This window comes from Cetorhinus maximus, chromosome 24 (assembly GCF_964194155.1).
Source record: "Cetorhinus maximus chromosome 24, sCetMax3.hap1.1, whole genome shotgun sequence".
Taxonomy (NCBI): Eukaryota; Metazoa; Chordata; class Chondrichthyes; order Lamniformes; family Cetorhinidae; genus Cetorhinus; species Cetorhinus maximus.
Window position 1 is genome coordinate 2,226,590 of NC_135902.1, and position 25,066 is coordinate 2,251,655.

A 25,066-nucleotide genomic window follows, 5' to 3' on the forward strand; every position below is an offset into this window, starting at 1 on the left:
TTGAGATAGGCCCATAAACCAAACTTTGACCCAAAACAAAAAGTTCATCCGTAAAATTAATCTAAAGAACTGAAATTTTTAGTGTATGAAAAAAGGCTTAGAAATGCTACGGCAACGCTCAAAGTGTTGGAACTATCAGGTTTGGGGAGCTGCTGATGTGTGATAAGTGAAGGGTGTGCAAGCAGCATTGTTTACAGTGCAAACCTCAAACAGGACGTGTGGAAGCAGAATTTTACTTCTCCTCCTCATTAGAGACTGGGAGCAAATCTAGCGCTTGACTCACAGATAGTGAGGGACGGGCAATAAACGCTGGTCTAACTAGCAACGCCCACATGCTGTGAAAGAATGAAAAATAAATCAGATGAGACTGGCCTAATTGCAGAGTTATCTCAGGGCCAGTAAGTCAGCAGCTTTCATTATTCCTTTTCTAGAGGTCAAGGACTAAAACTACCTCAGATCTCAGAAATATCACCAATTCATTCACAGGAAAGATTTGTCAACATGCAATGAAAGAGAATGGCCCAGACACTGCCAAACAGTCATCAACCTGAAAAATCGCTGTTGTCTGGACAATATTCTGCATTATCCTATGATTTGAAGTTTCTACAAGGGCAGGACTTGAATCTAATTCCAATCTAATGCATTTAGCAACACGACAGCGCTCTCTGCCTCCACCTTCTGGCAGAAGCATTGTTCTTGATAGGACACCCATCAAGTTTCAGACCTATGAACATAAGAACATAAGAACTAGGAGCAGGAGTGGGCAATTCAGCCCCTCGAGCCTGCCCCGCCATTCAATACGATCATGGCTGATCTCATTTTGGCCTCAACTCCAATTCCCCGCCCTCTCCCCACAACCTTTCAACCCGTTACTAATTAAAAATCTGTCTACGAAAGGGTTTGCACTTACGGTATTAACCTTTGTAAAACCCCCAGGTCCTACAGGAGATGATGGTCTTTGCATTTTACATTCATTTAGAAAAAACTGTATCTATTGTCATCCATAACACATAGCCACACATTTACATAACAACTGGAATGTTCATATTTTGTCAAAATGTGTACATTTTATTTTTTTGCTGATATGAAATTGTAACATTTTTCTAGGACACACCAAGTCTGCTCTACATTTTGTAATAATTCATCTTTTTTATTTTCAGTTCAGTTTTTCTCCAGGTTTTAGATGTGAGACCACAGATGAGGGAATCAGCACTATTCTCAGACATAGCCACTAAACCCTCTAATTTCAAGGAGTGTTTATTTTAAAGCACTATAATTATATATATATTTCAAGTGAAACATAATGCATGAAACAAGTGTTTATATAACAGATATATTATGTTCTCTCATATCTCTGCAACTCTATGATCATTTAAAATAGGTCACTGCACTGAGCAATGTTTTAGGTCCTGTACATTACAAAGGCAATTGCCACATAACCAGTCACCAGTCTAGCCCCTTTCCCTTAAATACACAATATATTTTAATACAACATTTACATAGACATTAATTAAATTCTATTCATACAAGGTTTTCTGGCATGATAACAAGTTTTACAGCCACAACAATCCATTGTAATAGTCACCATCCACATACAGACTTTGTTTTGAAGTACAATACTGACGACTTTTCTTCCCTTTTTCTGGCTAATCTTTCAGGATGATTGGCAAGTGCCAGAGGCTCTTATGTATTATACAAATTTAAACTATCTCACTGTATTTAGCACATTTCTCCTTTGAACTGTATAAACAGACAAATGCTTGGATGTGTACAATAGGACACAGAATTATACTTTCTATGGTAATTTATATTACATTGGGAATATAGTCTTGTTTTCATCTCGTGTGAACAGCTACTTTTAGAAATGGATTTTGTTTGTGATTCTGTAAAACTCTAGAGGGTCAAAATCTTTGACTGGCTGTTGCCATGGGTACACACTAGAACAGTTCATTCCCTCACCAACAGTGCTTATCGACTTAATCCTGAGTTTACCTTCTCCATCTGTCGGACATTGAAGATTTCTTTTGATAATTTTGGACTGTAGATGCTTCTACTTTTTCAGCCCATTTTTCTGCCCACTCTAAGGGTTTGTTCATTCCAGTGTATATAAACGAAAGGGCATTTCCTTTGTAGATGGGAAGATTTTTAAATACAAGATTCTGACCTCCTAGTTGTGGAAACCCATTCTCGCTGGAGAATCATAAGTTTCGCCATATACAGAAACTCAAACTACCATCCCACAATGACAGTCTCCTGATACAGAAAATACATAAACGCTTATTTCCATGTGGGTGTGAAAGTATCATTGTATGATATGCCATTATTTATTAGGTATCTATCATATATTATGAAAATATATAAATCAAATTAAATAGCAGGTTCAAAGGCCAAGATCTTTATTGAAAAAATCATTTCAGTAAGGCTAAATAAAAAGTAAAAAAAATAAAAATTGATCACAGACGACAGAACAGTGTTTTAAAGGGCTGACCAACCACTCAAACCAAAGCAACATTTTCATCTTATAGAATTTCATTCCCATCATTAATGGAAGCAACTTTTCTGCAGCTATGTGGAGAGATGCTCACTGATCTACCATCCTGTAGATGTAATATATGTACAGCTTGAGCCACACAAATGGAGTGTTCTTACGTCATAGGACAGTACTTTCTGACTCCTCATCAGAATCTGCTCTTATTCTAGAGTCTGCCACAAAGTTTGTGCAAATTTCGTCTGAAGATTCAGTGTAGAGTGCATCATGAAGCTCTACTGACTGTACAAAAGAGGGATCTGGATTGTCAATATCTGCAAGCAGTGAAAACAAATGATTCATTAGCAATGATACAATTTAATCATTATAGCACACTCATATATACTTTAAAAAAGTGTCATTCCATCAAACATCCTTGTTAGTGCCATTAGCTTGTGACAAATAATAGGGATGTCACAATATGGTTATCTGACAAGATCAGAACTGATTCTTGGTTCTTTTGATATTTTGTCCCTGGCTCTAGATCCTGCTAATTCTGTCCCTTGCTGCTTCAAGGCTGATAAATGTCGATAAATGTCATTTTGTTCTTCTATGTTAGTCAGTTTACTGTGCAATGTCCCAGCCATGTACAGTTCTATTGTGTGTACAGCCTCTGGACCATTAAGGGAGATGGGCTTAAGTTAGTTTGTGAACTACGCAATGAACTGAAGTAGAAACCAGGTACGATTAAATCACGCTAGGCCACTGCAGATTGACCATCACTGGTTTTTTTATACGTTCTCAATGAAATCTGTTAATTAGACCTTTTAACAAACTTAGTGAAATGTAGAAACTCTTGCAATATTTTTCACTAGAGTTCTTTAAATAGTTTTCTAAAATCCTGGATAGTGTCATGAAATCTTACAACACAGGAGGAGGATATTCAGCCCTTTGCAACCTGTGTTGACACTTTGAAAGATCCAACTAGTCCCACTGCCCTCTTCTTATCCCATAACCCTGCAAAAATGTTCCCTTTTCTAGTAATTGTCCAAATACCTTTTGAATGTTATTATTTAATCTGCCTCCACCACCTTTTCCAGTAGTGCAATCCGGGTCATAATAACTCACTGTATAAAAATGTTTCTCTGCATCGCACCTCCGGCTCTTTTACCAATTTCCTTAAATCCGTGTCATCTGGTTACCAACCTCTATGCCAGTTTATCCTTACTGACTCTAACAAAACCCTGCATGATTTTGAACATCTCTATCAAATCTCCCCTTACTGTTCTCCACTCTAAGGTGAAAAACCTGTTTCTCCAGTCTCTCTATGTAACTGAAGACCCCCCATCTTTGGTTCCATTCTAGTAAAACTCCTCTGGACCTCTTCCAAGACCTTGACATCCTTCTGAAAGCGTAATGCCCAGAATATGATACAATACTCCAGCTCAGGGCTAATCAGCGATTTATAAAGGTTTAGTCCAATTTCCTTGCTTTTGCATTCTGTTCCCCTGGTTGCAAATCCATGGATCTGAAGTCTTTATTAAACAGCTGAAATAAACATCGAGACCTGGAAATTGTCTGGCAGATTAATCAATAGGTTGAAAGAAAATAACAGGTTAATATTCCAGGTTGTTCTTTTCCTAGGAGTGAGGAATTCTGATGCAGTGTCACACCTGAAATGTCAACCTTTCTCTTTTAGATGCTGATCAAACTATTGTGCGCCTCTGGCATCTCCTGTTTTCATTTCAGATCTGCAGCCTTCACATGTTTTCTGGTCTGCTGACTCCCATTTCTGTTCTTCTACATAAGCAACAGCCCCCACTTCACCAAGTGACTTCCTTCCTGCCTCGCGATCTCACACCATCCTGTAAATGGAGAAAGTGCCTGGGCAACATCCCACTTTTCTCTTCTCAGCACCTATTGATTTGCTGTGTATTTCTAGATTCATTTTAGTGCTCTCAATTCTTGCACTCAAACACACACAACAAAAATCACAAACGCTCCTATCAGCAACAAACTAAAATAAAAGCTAAATTTGTAACATAATTGGATTTAAAAAGACCTGGAGTGTTGTAACAATTGTGGTTTTATTTACTGTGTAATGTACCTTTAAGAGTAATACTTGTCAGGAGAGATCACATGATCTGTAGTAACCAATAGGTCAGTAGCACAGGCTACCTCAGCAGTCAATGTAGAGATAGAGTTGGAGCTGAAAGCACAAGTGAAGTTGCTGCTGAGAACGTTGTAAGTAAACTTATTGGGCAGAATTTTGCCCTTGGTGGGGGTGCTCGGCGGGTGGGGGGGAGGGGTCTGGAAGCCGATCATTGCCCGCAATCAGCACCGTGCCGCGATTTTACGTGGGCGGGACAATTAAGGCCCACCCCCAGTGTGGAACACGAGTGGCAGCGCTGAGCGGGCGGGGGGAGGAGGGTGAATGGGCCTAGCATAGTGTGAGTGAAAGAGCATTTCAATCTCCCTGAGGCATGGAGCTGTTTAAAAAAAAATTAAAGAAAATAAAAATATCATAAAACATGTTCCCTCATGTGACTCTATCACATGAACAGGGACATGTTTTTAATTCAAGTGTTAAATTTTTATTTTATTTTTATTTGCTTCAGGAAACCTCATCCCACCCTAAAAAATGCAAAAGGCTGCTTGGCCTATTCGCCTGCCCATCAACTGTTAGGTTGGACAGGCAGTGAAAAATTCAGGACAGTTACTTACTTAATGGCCTTTTAATTGTTGGCGGGCGCGTTTCTGGCTCCGGTGCACACCCACTGACCTAACTATCACGAGTGTGCGCGTTGGCGTTGGCACGCTTGACTGATGTCAACGCACTTCGTTTCATGCTCGGGCATGTCGGACGCGCGCCTGGCTGCCAAGTGTAATTTTCTAACCTGTGTTTCCACCCAAGAAGTGCCTGCAGATCAACTCTATCATTAATAGTATACTCGGCCACCCTACAACAAACTGGCGATGTGGATAAAATAGGATTGAACATGAGAAATAAGGTTAAAAAAATATCGGCACTGTACCTCACACAGGTACAAGTAACAAGCTCTGTTAGAATTGAAGAAGTTACCCCTCTTAAAATGCCAGAGAATTGGGAGAATCGATCCTTTTGAACCAGCCACAGAAGATTGGTCTCAATATATAGAACGCCTCACATTCTTTTTTCAAGCAGGCGAGATTACAGGGGAAGTGAAGAGGCGAGCGATCCTCTTGAGTACTTGTGGGAGCAAAACCTACAGTCTGATTCGAAGTTCGGCAGCATCCAGTGTCCCAGATTTGAAGAATTTCAATGAATTGGTGGACCTCATGAAGGTAACTTTCAACCCAAGCCCTCAGTCAAGATGCAGAAGTTCAGGTTTAATTCACGAAATAGAGCCCCGGGTGAGACAACTGCATGCTATGTGGCAAATGTGAAGCAGCTAACAGACCATTGTGAGTTCGGTACGACTCTGAGCGACAGGCTCAGAGATCATTCAGTGTGTGGTGTGAAAGAGGACACTATTCAGAAAAGATTATTGTCCGAAGTGAATCTGGATTTCAAGGAGGCGCTAGAGATAGCGCTGGCCATGGAAAGCGCAGTAAGAGCAACGCAGGGTGTGCAAAATGGCGCCATCCTCCACATCGGGCGGGAAACCTCAGCCTAAAGAGGTGCAAAAAAGCGAGACTCCACCGAGAAGCGGGAAACAGGAGCTGAAGAATAAATAAAAATAACTTAGCAGTGAAATTAAAGAATAATTTTAATAGAGGTGGAAACAATCAGTCTTTTAGCGATTGGAGGTTTAAAAAAATCGAATGCTACTTTTGTCACAGAAATAGATATATGATGAGGCAATGCAAGGAAAGATTCAGGCAGGCTTGTAAATAAAAGAAGCCCAATGAAATCTACAATGTAGAAGAACCTGAAACAACAAATTCAGACACTTACTCATTGTTTACTCTGAAAGTTGTAAAGACAGAACCAATATTTGTCACAGTGAAAGTAAATGGCAAACCTGTTAGAATGGAAGTGGACACGGGAACTTCCACTCCAATAATTGGGGAACATACCTTCAGATATCTGAATAATGGTGAACATCAATTAAGTTTATAAGAAACAGCTGCCAAACTAAAACATACACAGGTGAAGACCTTCAAGTGAAAGGCATAAGCAGAGTAACTGTCCATTATGGAAGCCAATCAGCAAAGTTACCAGTGCTGGTATTGAGAGGCACAGGACCAAGTCTTCTAGGACGAAACTGGCTAAGGAAAATCAACCTTGATTGGCCACTGAGATTCTAAAAGGAAGCTGGAAGCATTCCTGTTTTGAAAAAGGAGTATGTAAGGACTCAACAACCTGAAGAAATGCAGGCTGTCTTATGCCAAACCCTGGACGAACAGCAGAAGAAACTCGAAGAGAGCCTGCTTGATGACAGAGATTGAGACGAGGTGAGCAACCTTCACAGGGAAAAAGGAAACCTGTTGAAAGACCTTCACACACGGACAAGATTCCCTCAAGTCAGAGTTTGTACCTCTGGAAATGTATGAAGAGAAACAGAAAGAATTCAGCACTTCACTGAACAAACTGAAGAATGACTTGGCAGAGAAGACACAGCAATGTTCAATTTTCCAGGAGGCAGCAAACAAATACAAAAAAGAGACGGAAGAGCTGAAGAATCAGCTAAATGAAGACAAAGAGGCTTTGGAAACAAAAGTCACAGAATTTTCCAAGAAGCAGACAGATAATGAAATTTTGGGAGACTCAGCCACTGAGCTCAGACAAGTTGAGCTGGCACCTGAGAGAAGTCTGGCCAATAGTGAAGTCAGAAAGAAAGCTGAGATTAAAGTCTGCACTAGAAAGAAGGAACATAGAAAGAAGATACAGAAATACTAATAGGGCTTTAATTCTGGTAGCATGTGAATACACTTTCGTACATAGACCTGGCAATCAAATCGCAAACACCGATGCCCCTAGTCGTTTGCCTTTACAAGAAAATGATGAGCACATCCCAGTTCCACAGGAACTTGTTTTATGTTAAATTTCTTAGACTCCTCGCCGGTATGTGCTCGACAGATCAGAGACTGGACAAGTCGCGACCCAATCCTACCTCAAGTACGAGAAGAAGTGCTACATGGTTGGTCTCAGGATCCTGTATCTGATGAAATGAAACTGTACTTCAACAGAAGACATGAAATAACCAGCCAGGATGGCATCTTATTGTGGGGAGCACGAGTGATAGTTCCTCCAAAGGGAAGGAAGCCTCTTTTAGTTGAATTACACAGTGCCCATCCAGGAATTTCCTGAATGAAGGTCACAGCACGCAGCTATCTATGATAGTGAAATAGAGAGTTTAGTAAAGCACTGTGCACAATGTCAGCAACTACAAAAGTTACCAATGACAGCTCCATTACACCCATGGGAGAGGCCAGGTAGACTCTGTGTGTGGTTACGCATTGACTATGTTGGTCCTTTCCTGGGAACAATGTTTCTGCTCATTGTCGATGCCGATTTGAAATGCTTGGATGTATATGAGGTAAAGTCACCAATGTCGGCCACTACAATTGAGAAACTACGTCAGAGTTTCACCATTCACAGGCTACCAGGAGTAGTCATTTCCGATAATGACATGGCATTTACCAGCGCTGAGTTTCAGCAGTTTATCAGCCTCAACGGTATCACTCATGTACCACCCTCCCTCAAACGGACTGGCCGAAAGGACAGTTCAAATGTTCAAGGCAGGTATGCAAAAGCTAACTGGGGATTCCTTGGCAACCAAGCCAGCACACTTTCTTTTTCATTACAGGACCACCCCTCACACAACAACAGGTGTCACACCTGCAGAGTTATTGTTGAAACGCTGTCTCAGGACGAGATTGAGCTTAATAATGCCGGATTTAGAGGGGAAGGTGAAATGGAGTCAGGGAAGCCAGAAAACTAGACACAATTGGTATAGTCACAAATTGCAGGGAAGGACCAAAGTGGTTATTGGGTGAAATAAGTACAGTGACTGGACCTCAATCTTACCACATGGAGGTGGAAGGCCGGATCATCCAGAAACATGTGGACCATTTAAGGAAGAGAGAGACAAATCACCAAGATTTGGTTCCACCAGTGATCATGACTGGGTCTGCGTTTCCAGTTGAGGTACACAACCCAGGATGGACATGCCTGATGTTCCTGTAAGAGTTGAGGATACAGAACTGCAAGTGCCCATCGAAGCACCTGATGTTCAGGCAACTCTGGAAAAGGAGGTTCCTGACAAAGAATCTGAAATTGTGGAGCTGCGACATTCCACACATACCAGGAAACCACCTGGAAGACTGAACTTGTAAATTCCTTACCCAGTGTAAATATTGTAATTATTATCTTGTCTTGTCTTGAAAAATATGTACTTGTAAATATAATATGTATAGCTGAGTTAAAGGGGGAAGAATGCTGTAATTATGGTTTTATTTAGTGTGTAATATATCTTTAAGAATAACACTTGTTAGATGTCAAATGACCTGTAGTAACCAATAGGAGAGTGGCGCAGGCTACCTCAGCAGGTAGTGTAGAGATAGAGTTGGAGTTGAAAGCACACGTGTAGCTGCTGCTGAGTATATTGTAAATAAACTTAATGTTTCCACCCAAGAAGTGTCTGCAGATCAACTCCATCATTAATAGTACAACTCAGCCACCCTACATCAAGTGTAATCTGTACTTTGCACGTTAATGTATAAATTCCTCGCTAAATCACTGCTGTCATCATTGGCACCATCTTCAATTGGTGTGAACTATTTGCTGTCTCTGTGTCTTTAATGTGCAATGAGGCTTCACAGCAAAGACCAGTGAAATGAAGAAGAAAATATACATCCACAAAACAGAGGGTCATGGTGCTTTGTAAAATGATAATGCATGTGCTGTACTGTATGGAATACATAACTTAGTAGTTAATGGAAGTTTGATATGATGTATTTATTAAATTTTAGTTATTTCAACATTGATTGTGCTTGTGCCAAACTTGAAGTTTATTTTTAAAGTGTGTCTGTGTAAGTGTATCTGGCGATGCCATTGAGCTGGCAGCAAGACCTTATCGAATCTCAATGGAAGCACAGTCAGTCTCCAATGCCAATGAAAGCCAAGGTTCATTCCCACTTCTGCACTCGGGAGCTTGCTTCTGGTCACTCACTTCCTTTCATACCCGGTGAGCACACAAACAGGAAACTCTAACCACAGTATCTAATTCTAGCCTTAAACAAAGCCAAAACGTTTAGTCAGAAATTTCCTTTTTTATAACCAAGCTTGTGTTAAGATAATAAAACACTTTCAATTCTTCTCTTGTGTTTTGATTCAAATAGAATCTTATGAAAGGTTTACATTTCTCTGTGGGGAGGATGTAAATTCTGCTAACCTTGAAATCCTGTGCGCTGGTTCAGAATATGGAAAATGCACAACGTCACAGTTGTTTGTTGGATAGTGTGAGATATTATCCTCACACTGTAATATCATGACATCCCTTATAAATAATAATAATGAAATGGAAGAGGGCAAAATATTTCATACAAATAAAGCAAGTTATATTTAACTACTAAAGCCATGGGATCAAAGGATTCATTCAGGTATATTATTACATGGTAGTAAGGGACGGAAAATAGGGATACTTTAAAAAGAGCAAGAGTCACTAATTAAACATTTGTGAATTCTGTGCCAACATCAAGCCATGCAACTCTGCTTCAGCCTCATGCAAAGGCCAGTTCAGATGAGTTAGTGGTGACATACAGATAGCAACTGAAGGAGTTCCAGAGTTAGCTGAAGTGTCAGAGGGGAGGTTGTTTCTCCAGCTTACCCTAAATTCCCCCTCACACTTAGCCAATACAGACTCATTCTGGTCAAACAGCTGCAAGTATGAAACATAGGCACCCAAAAGGCAAAAAGAACATAATAGAAAATTTGTTCAGAATTTTGAAAACGATAATCAGAGAAATTCCACTGAAAAGAAAATTTATATCAATCACACAAAGTTGAAATGTAACACACGCAAGAAATTAACTGTCCACTTCGGTAAGAAACATATAAACTACAATCAAATTAAAATGGAATAATGAAACTCGGAAAAAAAAATATACACGTAAAAGCTTGTATGAAATGTTATCAACTAAAAAAGATTCATATTTTCCAAATTATCCTTCAATTTGTAAGACCATATGCAAATATTTCTGATCTATTTGAATAGTTCAACTTGCTCCCTCCTCTTCTCAATTGACAGTGCTGCCCCTTGTTGGGTTATGATCTTCTGGGTGCTTCAGCCCATTAGTACCATCTCCAAATGGCTATTCTAGTGTAAGAAAAGACCATCAATGTTGGTAGGCTGTTCAATCAGGGAGTTATGTTCGGTTAATGCCAGCAGCAATTCAGGAGTTTGTTCTACATGTTTAATGCTATTTTTGTAATGCATTCAAGAGAGCGATGCCATGGCCATAATCCATTACAAATCAGTGGAGAACAATGCTCTCTGCCTCCCTTGCGCTTCCCTAATTCCATTGCCATTTTATTTGCAACAGCGTCCATCATTTTCTATTTGAATTGGATGGGCCACTTAAATTTATGCTTGCTTGTATTTCATGTCCAATAGCAACACTCCTAATGACTCCAAGAGATATGCCAATGTAAGTTATATTAACCTAAGCTCACTCTTGATGTTAAAGTAACCTTTCTGATATCAGTTTTAAATTTACCTTATGTCAGATTGAACTTTCACTCTCCCATCCCATGGTTATGGTTTAATTGTGTCTGGATCTGTCTTTTCTATCCCATTCAGTATTTTATACATCTTCGCTTTCTATCAAATCCCATGATTCATTAGTTAGCTAATGCTGAATTCTATGTTAAGTCAGACTGATAATAAGCTTAGACACAATAAATCACCAGTGAGAAGAGCCAATCATTTTTGCCTACCTATGGACTATTGAAATTGTAATTCATTTTGCACCCACATGTCTGAGCAGCATGGACGTTATACATAATGCAGCTGCTGTTGACTTGCTTGGAAGGGAAGTGGGTAAATGGCAAAATATAAGTGTTTGGAGAGGCTTTAAAAATAGATAATTGATAAACACGCAGCAGAGCTCTACTTTTCTCCTTAGCAACATAATAGAGGCAGAAAACTGAAGCGAGGACACTTATTACAAATGGCTTCAGCTTCTTACATTTAGTAGAAGTCCAGAGCCAAAATACAGCCACATGGAACAGGTCGATGTTTATTGATACGAAAAATTCTATCTACCTGGCTGGTGGATTTTGATTTTCTACGAGAAAGAACTAACAATTCTTCATGAACCTTTTCCTCTTTGATAATCCCATTTGGACCAATCGGTCTAAGATTGGGCAAATTGCTGCATCACAGACATGGGAAACATAAGCTGAGAATGACCCACAAGGAAAATTCAGCTGTGCTCCTGAGGAAGGAGAACATACATTTGGCAGCTGCTGAGGGTGGTGGGTTGTGGGTGGGGTGGGGTGAGGTGGCGAGGGGTGGGGTGAGGTAGTGGGGGGGGCAAGGAAATTTCAGAGCACAAGCCAGGCTGGGCTATATTGACGACTTAAACAGCTGCACTGTCCGGGTAGAGAGCAGCACTCCCCTGTTTGATGTAGAAACGTAAGCAAGAGAAGAGAAATAACTCATTTTAAAAAGTCTATTGACAAAGAAGAGAGAGAACAATTTGGGACAATAGCCCTTGTTGGAAAACTGTTAAATTCCATTCAGGAAAATGAGGTTGTAAAATGCATCTTATTAAAAGCCTGAACAGCTTTGAGCCCAATTTTTATTCTGTTGTATCTTTGTTGTTTTGATGCCACAATCGAAAATAATTACCAACTGGATGAGAAAGGGAAATCAATGGAGCGAGATGAAATAAACTAGAAACATTTGCATATAACCTTAGGCACTGTACTGAACTTAAACTTTAAAATTGAGTTCGTTATGATAATACATAATAGCACTTCAACAGAAATCAAATATCACAAAATCAGTGAATGAGTGTTTGATCAAAAGGATGGTTATTGGAAGCTTTACTAATACTTTCACATATCCATATAATTTTGGTGAGACTGAAATTAAATCAGATGAGCAAATGGATTCTCAAGCTAGTTAAATTAATTTACTCAAATTTTATTTTTTGTGGAATGCTTGCCATTTTGTGGTAGGTAAATGATCACTTTCTGTGTGTCCTGTGGTTTTCTGACTATTGAAACAAGCTTACATTGTTCTTTGCAAATGTGACAAAATAGATGTAATATTGTAAATTGCAAAAGCTGGTTAAATTATTTGGCTTTTAAGTGACTGTCAGAAGTTAACAGACCTGCAATAAAAATAGAATTCCTCCTCTTTCCAGTAGAAAAAAAGTTTCATTTATTTACATATATTGATTCTAGTGGGCCTATTATCTCCTAATCTCTTTAAAATCGTAAGTCAAATCCCAGTGTAAAAGGTGCTTTAAATCAGTGTCTGGTTGCCCACTCCACCAATATAAGGTTGACATTTTTTGGGCAGTGAAAGACAATTGACCCAGTGTAAACCATCTTCTGAAAGTGTTAATCGTAACATTAATATTCTTCAAAATTGTTTATTCTTTTCCAATTCTTACAATTGAATCTCAAAGGATGATATGCAGACACCATACATCATATTCTTGGAGTACTGATGACTGCATTTTGAGACGGGTTGGTCTATTCTCTACCAGTTAGGTTGAGTGGGGTACCAGGTTTACCAGGTACATCAGCCAAAACAGTGCTCAATCCCATGAACTGAGTCATGTTAAGTATGTCATAGTGTATCAGTACTGCATTTCTGTCACATCTGAAATACACATTTCATGGTTGTCAGCAAAGGCCATTATCAGTGGGTAGAAGAAGCATTCTTCCCAAAATTCAAAGAACAGTGAAATGTGAAAGAGATGCTTCCAACTGAATTTTCACCAGTTTCAGAGTATTTTTCATCAATTGTTTCTCAAAAACTAAACAGCAGAGGTTGAAAAGGGTTTGTTGCTAGGATACTGGAAATCAGTAATGTATCAGCCAATTAAAGAAAGACACTGCCTTGTGACACATCTTGAAGGCCTTTTTGTTCGGTTTGTTACATTTTACACAAGATTTCTTCTTCACTGGAAGAATTTTCTGAAATTAACATTATTCATTATTGCACATTTACGTTTAGCCATTGGCAAGAGGTAATTATTACACATAGCAGTGAATTTGCTGGGCAGTGACTGGCAACATGATGTCACCTCAATAATGAGGTTGCCTTTTAGCGATGAGCAAGGTCATGTCCGCAAGTGTCCCTGGACATACTGTCACTCAGCCTCCCGAGGTGACAGCGTAAGCAGAAACTGGACTTGCTTTTGGAAGTGATCTTGTTTCTAAGCAGTTCCACCCTCCCATAGAAACCAACCATGGAGAATTTGGTTAACTGGTTTTTATCTTTTTCAGCTACGGAGGACGCTACGGTGACTAAGGAATTGGGACTGATAAATAACTGCTTACACATAAGCCTGTGAAACTACATTTGTTCCTGTAGTCTGCCCTACAATGTGAATAGCATAGTTATAGATAGTTATCTTGGACATAAGTTGGAATTGCTGAACCATTTTTTAAGCAGCTCTCCAGTATTAACAGAGCATAAAACATATTTTGGAAATAAAAGTAATTGTGAGAAATTCACTATGTGAATTGTTCAGTCAAAAGTGCTGCGTATCTCGAGGGTGATAACATCTCCTGCCATAAACTTTGCTTATTTTAAGGTTTCGTGGCAAAATGATCATGGTTCAAATCATGCATTTGAATTCTTGTTTCATCCTTTTACACCACAATATACTAACAATGAAAACTGGTAGAAATACACATTCAGGAATTCATTTTTAATATGTTTAAAAAAGAATTACATTTAAATTCATGTTTTCCTCCAAATTCTGTCATGAAATTTGGTCATTGGCCGAAGTTATTTTCTATGGTCGGGAGGTTGGGACATTCCAGGTGGGAGCCTCTTTACGATGACTGTCAGTATAGCTCCAGTCAGCTCATTACAGGAACACATGTTGCACCAGTTTTGTTTTACACGATGGTAGAACATTTGGTTACCATCATGTCTGGCAGCCCGTCCGAAAATGGAAACTGATCGATTCGAGTGTCTTTAGAGTCAGGGAGCGAAGTAATTTTTGCCACACATTTAACTACCAGATATTGTAGTGTAGTGGTTATGTTATGGACTAATAATCCAGAGAACTTAACTCACTACAGCAATTTGGGGAATATAAATTCAGCTCAAAAAATTTGGAGGATAAAAATATAATCAGTGGAAGTGACTATAATTGTCTTAAGTGCTCAACAATTTCTCCACTGTCCCTTAGGGAAGGAATCCTGCTGCCCTTGGTCAATTTGGCCTAGCGGTACCCTCAGAAGTGGCCTAGCAAGTCATTCAGTTGTGTCTAGCCACATGCAATGGTCCAAGAAGGTGACCCACTATCACCTTCACAGGGCAGCTAAAGATGAGTGATAAATGCCAGCATTGCTAGTGATGCCCAGATCCTGAGAATGAGTTAAAGAATCTCTTATTGCTTACAGTAGACTATTTTAAATAACTTGTAAAACAAGAATTCAAATTCATTTCACTGATCTTATCATTCCAAACTGAATAATTTAATAATACTTAAATTCATTGATTTGCAATGCAACGTAACATGTTAGCACTATTCTGTGTCCTCTGCAATGATTGGTAAATTAAGGTAAACTCATACCTGTAGACATGCTTTCTCCAGCTGACAGGTTGTCTAAAATTGTATGGTCCAAAGGCTGTGGACTAGACCCAGAAAGGCCTGTTGTAGGAGGCTGTGGAGGTGGAAGGGTGGGTCTTTGTCTGGGCTTGAGTGTGGGTCGAGACTTTGTTAAAGTGCTTGTCTGGGATGGAGGGGAAGGCAGGGTTGGAGCAGCTGGGGGGGTTTGGCTTGATGGTAAAGTGTAGGTTTGAGGATAGTTTGCAGCGTATGGTGATGGAGTGCTTGGAGGTGTGGGAGAAAGGCTTGCAGGGGAAGGCTGACCTGCTGCCTGGTCAAATGGGGTTTTGGGCGCTATGGAAGCCACCTTCTTTGCAGCTGTAAAGGAAAGAGAGAGATGATATCTTTAGCTGGCGTGTGTGTGTTTTTAAAGGCACATTTGGTACGACAATATATCATTTCAAAGAACAGCTGATTAGCAAAATAAAAGCTAGAAGATCAAATCAAAAATATATTTTACAGCTATTGTGCTCTCTTTAAACTGCTCGGCAGCGCACCCCAGAGGATAATCTGTGCTTTGTACGACAGGAAGAGGAGTTGTGTGGTACACCGGAGAGGAAATGCAGAGCAGCAGACTGGTGAAGAAGGGCTGAACATCAGCAAGGAAAGGCTGAGGAAGGCCCTGGGAGGAGATGCTGAGTTGTGCATCGAGGAGGGGAGGCCGCACTGTACACTGCGGGGGAGAAAGTTTGCATTGCCTAATAGCTGTTTAAAATATTAGTAAGCGTTACTAAACTATTCAACACAAAAGCAAATACTGTGGATGCTGGAAATTGCAAACAAATAACAAAAAGTGCTGGAAGCGCCCAGCGGAATAGGCAGCATCAATGAAGAGAACATTGTTCATCAGGTCCTGATGCACGGTCATTATTCTGTAACATTGGTTCTGTTTCTCTCTCCACAGATGCGACCGAATTTGTTGAAAACTTCCAGCATTTTCCGCTTTTATTTCAACTGTTGAATAAGAGCCCAGCAGCGATCAGAAAATCTAGCTATTGTGTTCTCCTCTTCGGAGGTTCGGCCGGGGTGGGGGAGGGGTGTGGGTGGGGGAGGGGCTGGGGGGGTGGGGGAGGGGTGGGGGAGGGGTGGGGGGGTGGAGGAGGGGTGGGGGGGTGGAGGAGGGGTGGGGGGGTGGGGGAGGGGTGGGGGAGGGGCGGGGGTGGGGGAGGGGTGGGGGGTGGGGGGAGGGGTGGGGGGGTGGAGGAGGGGTGGGGGGGTGGGGGAGGGGTGGGGAAGGGGCAGGGGGTGGGGGAGGGGCGGGGGTGGGTTTAATTGGGTGGGAGGGTGGCAGGTGAGGGCCCTGCTACCTTTCCCCTCCCTCCCTGATTAAATCCATGGCAGGAAGTTCCTGCCCTGCTGCCAATTGAGGCCCTTAAGTGAGCAGTTAATGCCTATCTAAGGGCCTCATCTGTCCACCGCTGGTATTAACCCAGCGCCAGGCAGGAGACTCGCTGAGTGAGCGATGAGCAGACTCTGCCCTGTGTGCTCGCAGGCTCCCAGGAGTGGCAGCCCCTCATTCAAAGGCACTCAATGCCTGATCGAGGGCCCCAGCCTTGGAAAGGGGGCAGCTGCTTGCTGAGAGGCACCACCCCTGCCCTCGCTGCTGACACCCCCTCCCAACCCTGTCATCACTTACCCGTGCCTGGGTTCCTACTCGATCCGAGGCCTTGGGTGGATGTCATACCGACAGCAGTCACCGTCCCCCCAGTGATGCTGCTGAGTATAGAAGAACTGCCGGCCTCTGATTGGCCGGCACACTAGGTGGCCGGGACATCAGCCTCAGGGCCTCTGACCCCAGGATAAGGCCCGCTTCTGGCCTAGATGTAGCGGACCTCCCAAAAAGAGGTGATGCAGGGGTCTTGCCAGCTATCCAACATCCCCACAAGATCCCGCCCACACTCTGACTTTAGACCTTCCAGAGGCGCCTCCAACACGGTTTTTGTTGCCGGACAAATCCAATAAAAATGTTGAGGACAAAAGCAAGAATTCTTCATTTCATTCATCGATCCGACCAAAGCATTTAACTCAGTAAATCGTGAGGCTCGTGCTCCAAAGGTTTGGATGTCCAAGAAACTTCTTCACAATCCTACAGCTTCTTCTCGATGATATGACTGCAACTGTTGTGAGTGGGAGATCGAAACAGATGCCTTTAAATTCCAGACTGGGGTCAAGCAAGGCTGTGTGATAGCCCCCATACTATTTACAATCTACCTGACAATGCCTGTTCACCTCGTCAAAGATCAACTGCCCTCTGGCGTCAGTATTAAATACTGTCTAGATGGAAAACTCTTTGGTCGTCTTCGTGCCAAAACTAAACTGACCTCCACAGATGACCTCCCCATGACCTACAGTTTGTGGGTGGCTGCATTTCCCGCTCGCACCCGATCTGTAAGCTACTCTCGACCTCTTCAATTCTGCATACGAGAAACTCAGCCTGTCCTTGAACACTGCCAAAACAAAACTCATATCTCTAAAGGCCACCCTTAGTGAATCAGCTGCATCAGCTCAGCCTTCTACAAACTACAAACAGCAAGTGTTTGACAACAAAGACCTCTGTAAGTCAACAAAAGTCCTAGGGGAGAATTTTCCCCATATCGGGCGGGGAGTGCGTGAGCGACCGCTGGCGATTGGGACCGCGCCGCCATTTTGCGCGGGTGGGCCAATTAAGGCCGGCCCAGCGTGTTTGGCGACTCCCAGGGACAGGCGGGCGCAGGTGGAACGGCAATCACTGCCGAGTCCAATGGCGACCCGGCTGTCTGGTTAAAGGCCAAGCTGCAGCCGCTCCAAGGCTGCTGTACATGGCCAGAGGTCGGGGCCAAGGCACATCTAAAACAGCCATGCAGGAGGGTAGGGTGGGCGGCCAGTGTGTGCCCAGGTTTTCTGACGAATGCCTTGCTGCCCTCCTCGAGGAGGTGGCAGCACGGTGGGATGTGTCTGTCCCTGAGGACGGGAGGAGGAGGCCTCCCCATTTGACCAAGTGTGCGTGGGAGGAGGTTGCGGAGGTTGTGAGCTCCCACGACATGGTGCGGCGCTCATGGACCCAGTGCCACAAGCGCTTCAACGACCTGCTGCGCACGGGAAGGGTGAGTAACATGTTGGCATCGTTCACTGCACCCATCATGTAACCTTCTCTCTCCCCCGGAGCCCCACCCATGTCTGAGTGTCCTGAGTGCAATGGGTCAGTGACGGCATGTGTCCTTAGCTGGGTGGCCCACCAGATATTTCCTGTGTGATTGTCAGCCTGAGGGGGTGGCGATGAGATGGGTTCTGCACCCGCAGCATGTGGTGCAGTGACACCCACATGACAGTGGTGGGGTCAACCTGGAGGAGCTACACCCAGGCGCACGGGTCGAACTCCAGGACATGTGGAAGTCAGGGTGGTGACATGGTGTGAGGGGATCTTCAATGGTACAAGTATCATTTATCAATGCAACTTTTTCATTTCCAGGAGAAGAATTCTCATAACAACGCCGAGTGGCTGAGGACTGGCGGTGGGTCTGCCCAGATATTGATGTTCAGCTGCTTTGAGCAGGAGGCACTGGACCTGGAGAGGTGCCACGCGCCCAGGTCCACTGGAGCCGGAGAGGCTGGGGTTCCACGGGCAGGTATGTATGGTCAGCACTCACGTCACCAGTAGTCTCCCAACACCCACACCATTGCTGATTGTTCAGTGAGTGACGTTACCAACCTGACTTGCCCAGTGCGTGTGGAATGATGAGCGTTTGATGATCCAGGGGACAGACATGTACATTGACATTGCCCGCAGGCTAACTGATCGAATTTCCTTACTCTTCCTTTCAGCATCATCGGCACACGGCCGGGAGCAGGAGCAGCAGGAGTCCCTCTGACACCTGAGGGCCATGAAGTTTCACCTTTAGAAGCATCACATCATCTCTGCCAGGCAGGCACCAGCGCAGATACTGGCACCTTGGTGGGCATCATATCTTTGGCTAGTGTCCCGGGTCACAGCGGTGAGGGCACTTCACAGTCGCTGGAGGTGCTGGCGGAGACAGAGAGTGCCGATGGTGCCAGCAGTCGGAGGACTGAAGGGGCCCAGGCACATGCTCAGTCTGTGGCAGATGATGAGCCTCTGGAGTCGTGGGTGATGCAGCCAAGTGCTGACATGTGGCCGGGTGTTCGGGAGCATCTGGTGAAGATACTTGAGGCTCTGCTTGGCTCGGTGTCAGTGGTGGAGGAGTCTACGTGGGCCGTGGCCGATGCATTGAGCCTCATGGTTGAGTGCCAAGCTTCCTCCATGGGGAGATTGGCGACTCTCATGGAGAGGCAGCTCCAGGGACAGGATCAGGGGTTCCTGGGGTTGTGCTCGGACCTGCACAGCCTCACATGGGCATTTACCTCATCTGATCAGTGCCCGTGTGGGCGGTGGTTTGGCCACCAGGTCTCCCACCACGGTGTCCATCCATCTACGGTGAGCAGGGAGGGTCAAATGGACCTCACGTCGGCGGAGCAGCTGCCTGTCATCTCTGCTGGTGCCTCTCAGGGCGCTGCGGGTGAGGGCAGCAGCTCCTCTGCCCCTCTGCCAGAGACCATGGCACCCAATGAGGCTGCGATGACTGGGGAGGTACCAGCTGTGGAACTGGCAGCTCCCTCCCAGGCGGGTCCATCACTGGCTCGATGGGCCAGAGGACGTCCGCCAAGGTCATCGAGGCCAACAGGACATCAGAGAGAGCAACTGTCTCAGATGCCAGTGCCAGCGAGGGGGCACCACAAAGACGCAGCACCCGGAAACGAAAGGTGAAGGCACCTTAGGCACATCGCGGGTTCATCACTGGTGGTTTTCTGTCGGGACCCCCCTCCCATGAGTTATATCGAGCTTTGTGTGAAGTCCAACACAATTTTATTTCTGTTTTGTGAAGAGACTTTGGTAACAATATTAAATTAATGTTGTCTCAAATGGCTGTGGGTTCCTCTTTTTTTGGGAAGGATTCCTGAGATTGGATGAGTGATTTGTGTGTCTTTTAGATTTATTGACTGCGCCCATCGCCAATCCTCCTATCCAGACAGATGAGGTCTCCAGGATGGAGGCTACCGGCCAGGCTTGTGTTGGAGATCCATATGTGCTGTGCTAGCTAAAGGTTCCTTGGATTAGAGTGTCCCGGGTGTCCCTGCCTCCCTGGGGTATGCCCGGGACAGCCTGTGCCCCCTCATCATTTCCCTGTGTGTGTTCATCCTCGGACTCACTGCTGGACCAATCGTGCTCAGCCCCAGCCACTCCGTCTACACCTTCTTCATCCACAGTGTCCCCACCTTTGCAGAGCTAGATTGTGGAGAGCGCAGCATCCAACCACTATCACTGACACACGATCTGGGGGGTACTGGAGTGCGCCCCCTGAGCGGTCCAGGCATCGGAAGTGCATCTTGAGAAGACCGATGGTTCTCTCCACCACAGCCCTTGTGGTGCCCTGGCTCCTATTGTACCGCTGCTCAGCTTCTGTTCTTGGATGGCGGAGAGGCGTCATGAGCCACCTTCTGAGGGGATAGCCCTTGTCACCCAGCAGCCATCCATCCAGCTGGGCTGGAGCACTGAAGAACCCCAGCACCTGGGTGTCTGAGGATGTAGGCGTCGTGGGAGCTGCCTGGGTACCTTGCACAGACTTGTAGAATCAGCATCCTGTGATCACACACTATCTGCACGTTCATAGAGTGGAAGCCCTTCCTGTTGATGAAGGCACCGGGCTCACCTGCTGGCGCCTTGATGGCCACATGTGTACTGTCTATAGCACCCTGGACACGGGGGAAGCCAGCAATGGCCGCGAAGCCTCTGGCTCACTGTGTCTGGCTTGCCTGGTCCCAGCGAAAGTGGATGAAGGTCAATGCCCTTCTGAACAGAGCGTCTGTGACCTGCTTGACACAAGTGTGGACAGCTGATTGAGACACACCACAAAGATCACCCACCGAGCCCTGGAAAGAGCCGGAGGCATAGAAGTGGAGGGCAACTGTGACCTTCAGAGCCACTGGCATGGGGTGTCCACCCACACAGTTAGGAGAGATCTCTGGACCAATCATCTGACAGATATAGTTGACTGTCTCCCTTGAGAGTCGGAGCCTCCTTCGGCACTGCACCTCAGACATATTGAGGTAGCTGCTTTGCCGCCTGTAAACCCTGGCAGCAGGATAGTGGCGTCTTCTGCGGCCCCTTCCACCTTGGACTACCTCTTGGCCCTGCGCCCCTTGTGCCTGCGCCTGGCCACCCAAAGGTGGCTCCCCTGGAGGCTGAATGTACACTCCTGGCCTTCTCCCATTTCTAGCCCTCCCTTCCTCCTCAGAGGAGCTGCCTCCAGTGAAGAGATCACCTCCCATTCCCAGGCTCAGGGAGGCTTCCTGAAACCTACAGGCCACAAAACAAATCCTCACTGAAAAGTGCTGACCTGAAGGTTATGAGTGGATTCCAAGCAGCTGCTGTGTGTTTGAGCCTTCTCCACCTCACACACGCAACTTTCAATAACTCCTGAACACTAACTGTTAAATGTCTAGATTCGCAAAACCACCGATCCCTCTTTCCCGCCCGTGGATGAGAATCATTAAAGTTTCGGATAGCCGCCTGCCCGTTGTGCTTGTGCGACGAGCCGAATATCACACGGACGCCTTAAAATCCACGACAATTGGAGCCTCAACTACCTTAATTGGCCTGGTAATTACTGGCGGCCGCGCAATGGACATCATCACACGCCCGCCCAGCGAAATATCACAATGGCGCGTGGTGACTTTGAGACGCACGCCCGACATCACCGCGCGTCATCTTACATGTCAGCATGCAGGTCCCGCCCCCTGCACACCAATGGAAAAATTCTGGCCTTAGTGTGCAGAGCAGTTGTGGCCACCGCACTCCTGTACTGCAGCGAGACCTGGACTGTGTATCAGCGACACACGGAGCACTGGAGAAATTCCATCAGCAATGCCTCTACAAAATCCTCCAGATTCAATGCTCGGACCACTGAGGAAACACAAGTGTCCTTTTTGAAGCCATCTCCACAAGCTCCTGCAAAATCAACTTCGATGGACTGGACACTGTGTCCGGTTGGCCGAAAACCACCTCACCCACCAGCCCTGCTTTCCCGATTCTCAAATGACCAGATTTCCAGGGGAGGACAAAGAAAACACTTGGAAGACACACCGAAACTCTCCCTGAAGCAAGGCAGCATCGACGCTAATGACTGGGAGGAGCTTATTCCCAATCTCTCAAAATGGTGACAACTTGTCCATCAAACTGCATCACACTTTGAGTCACAACGTCTTAATGATGAGGCAGAGCAGTGGCAGAGAAGGGAAGAAAAGGAAGCAAATCCTGCTCTCTGGATCCCACTGCCTCTCCCATGTGCCCAAAGATCAGTGGATCGAGAATCGGCCTGTTCAGTCACGCGATGACCCACGGCAGGAACTCGCGACCCAGACTGGATATTATCCTCGAATCGAGGGACAGCTGCTGTCACCAATGACGATGCAAGGTCAGCGTTCTGAAAAATTAGTTGTCTCTCTCTCTCCACAGGTGCTACTTGACCTGCTGAGTATTCTTAACACTTTCTGCTTTTATTTCAACCGTTTACTAAGTGTGTACCAGCACTCAGAAAATCTAGCATAAAATACCAATCAGTCACCCAGAAGATGACCTTCTGATAGGCAGTTATTCAAAGATAGTGGTCATCAGGAAACCTGCCCAAAATGATGCCTTTGAATAGAGCGCAGTGTGCTTGCATTGGATTTCTGCATGACTGAGGATATTGTGCTGCCTGGGTCTACACTTGGCTTTTGTGGTGATGCCTCAGTTTCCTCTGATTTGCAAAGCTCCAACCCACCCATGCAGTAAGTACTGTTCCTACTAAATGTGGAGAGCGACTGGGAGTTTTGGAGGAAGCCCATATATTCCATGTGTTCAGACTACTTCACCCATCCTTGAATCTGTTTACCAGTCAATCTTCAGGAGACACAGCCTTGTTATCAGACGAGTTTAATGTACATCATGATCCTGTGTCCTTGTGATGCTTCTCAGTGTTACATTGCAAGCGGACACAAAATAAATCTACAGTCAGATCACCGCTGCCTGGTTGGCAATGGTGTTAGCTTCTAAAATTTTCAATCATTTGCCATGTTATGCTATGAATTTATGTCACATTATAGGAAATGTCGGGGGTGTATTTGGCTTAACTTTGCAGCACCAAACAGCATTTTCAGGGACTCAATCTGTGAACTGATAGTGCAGAGGAAATGCTGCCAGGGTTTCAACGTCAGGTTTGCTAACTTAAGCATTGCTAACACACAGCAAGAAACAACATTTAACGAACATTTTAAAAAGAGGCAGGTGCCCCTTCTCACCTTTCCTCAGTGTGTGAGGGCTGTGTTCACTGGGCAGCTGACCTGCGGCAATGCTTTGCTGGAGGCTGCTAGAGGAGGTCACATGGTCAGAAACAGGTCTGCCTTTCTGTCCAATCACAGGTGAAAGCTCTTTGCCTTTCATAGCACTGAAGAGGAAAGATATGGATTACTTGCAAACGTATATTCCTTCAGCATACACTGTCTAAAATACAGCAGGTGCACACTGATACAAAGCCTTTTCTATCAAGCTTGGTTAGCTAACTTAATAATAAAATCCACATGCTAGATACATACATTAACCCTACAAGCATTTTTTTATTAATCCTCTGCGAGTTACTTTATCTCAATACAAGTCCTAATGATTTCCGTACATGTTTTAACTAGTTTTTCAGAGACACTCATAGCATCGAGGCATGAATTCTAAATATTTACCTAGTCAGCCTGGTTCCTTTGTCTCTGGCACACGCACAGCCGACCCATGGGGGAGGGACTGACATGGAAGGGTTAAAGGGGGTACCACAGAGGTCGTGCTTGGTTAGGAGTAAAGGGGTTTTGATGTAGACAGGTGAGACATTAGTTTCAGATACATGCGAGTCGGTGAGGGGGCTTTGCTTGGGGAGGTGCAGGGAGCACGGCTTAGGGTTCGAGTTGACGTCAAGCTGCTGTGGGGAGGGAGGCTGAGTGAGCAAGGTTGGGCTGTACCCTGACCACCGTTGAGGGAAGGTGGTCTGGGGCACACCCTCAGGCCAAACAGATGGCTGAGCCTTATGGTATAAATGGTGGGCATGCTGGTAGCAAGGAGAGGAAGGAGGTTTGTCATTCTCTGGGGAAGGATAAGAGTAGCAGGAATCCAACCAATTGGGAGACAACTCGTCTGTGCTGTAAACACATTTAAAGAGCAACATTGGTTTGGGGAGGTACAAAAAAAAAACAGGAGGGGAAAAAATCAACAGAGAAAAAAAATACAAGGTTTTAGTAACTCAGACACTGCATGAAAACACACAACAGACATTTGCTGTAAAGCCAACAAAGCAGGTGGCAATAAGGTGGGTGGGTGGGTGGCTGCACAACACACAGTGGACACTAAGGACTGAGCAGTGCCATGCTGAATGTGAAATCTGCTGCAAAGTTTTGCGTTTCTATGCATCAGAAGCTAAAACACAAGAGTGCACATGCATACACTACACTTCACTTCAAGTTAGCAACAACATGCCAGTGGTTTCCGAACAGCTCTTTTCTAATTTTACTGCATGTTTTTTTGTTATTCTGCAGGGTGGAAACATTTCTGATTTGAAAAAGAAATCAGAGAAACAAATGCTGGAATAGGAGGTTTACCAGAACAAATTAATTTCTGAATTCTCAGGTACATCAGGGAAAGGCATAACCTACTTGTGACTGGGGTGAGTATTATATGGTGTCTTTAATGCTCTATAAAGTAGTCTGTCAGTCACTCAGTTCGATAAGTAATGCCTACCA

The 25,066-nt window shown here is 44.5% G+C and overlaps 1 protein-coding gene across 11 annotated transcripts in view; it reads right to left on the minus strand.

Annotated features, from left to right (window-relative positions):
* Positions 1-1,047: 1,047 nt before the first annotated feature.
* Positions 1,048-25,066, minus strand: part of LOC144699607 (rho GTPase-activating protein 44) — a 342,828-nt gene continuing 318,809 nt past the window's right edge. For 3 of the 11 annotated variants that reach the window (XM_078570663.1, XM_078570668.1, XM_078570664.1), the window contains exons 18-21: positions 24,023-24,469; positions 23,591-23,736; positions 15,224-15,577; positions 1,048-2,802 (exon numbers count right to left, since the gene is read on the minus strand). In XM_078570663.1, the coding sequence (XP_078426789.1) occupies positions 2,651-2,802; positions 15,224-15,577; positions 23,591-23,736; positions 24,023-24,469 (1,099 nt within the window). In that variant the 3' untranslated portion in view covers positions 1,048-2,650. Of the gene's footprint in view, positions 2,803-10,281; positions 10,425-11,988; positions 13,608-15,223; positions 15,578-23,590; positions 23,737-24,022; positions 24,470-25,066 lie in introns of those variants that run through there. The other 8 variants (XM_078570670.1, XM_078570669.1, XR_013580573.1 and 5 more) reach the window with 7 other exon arrangements.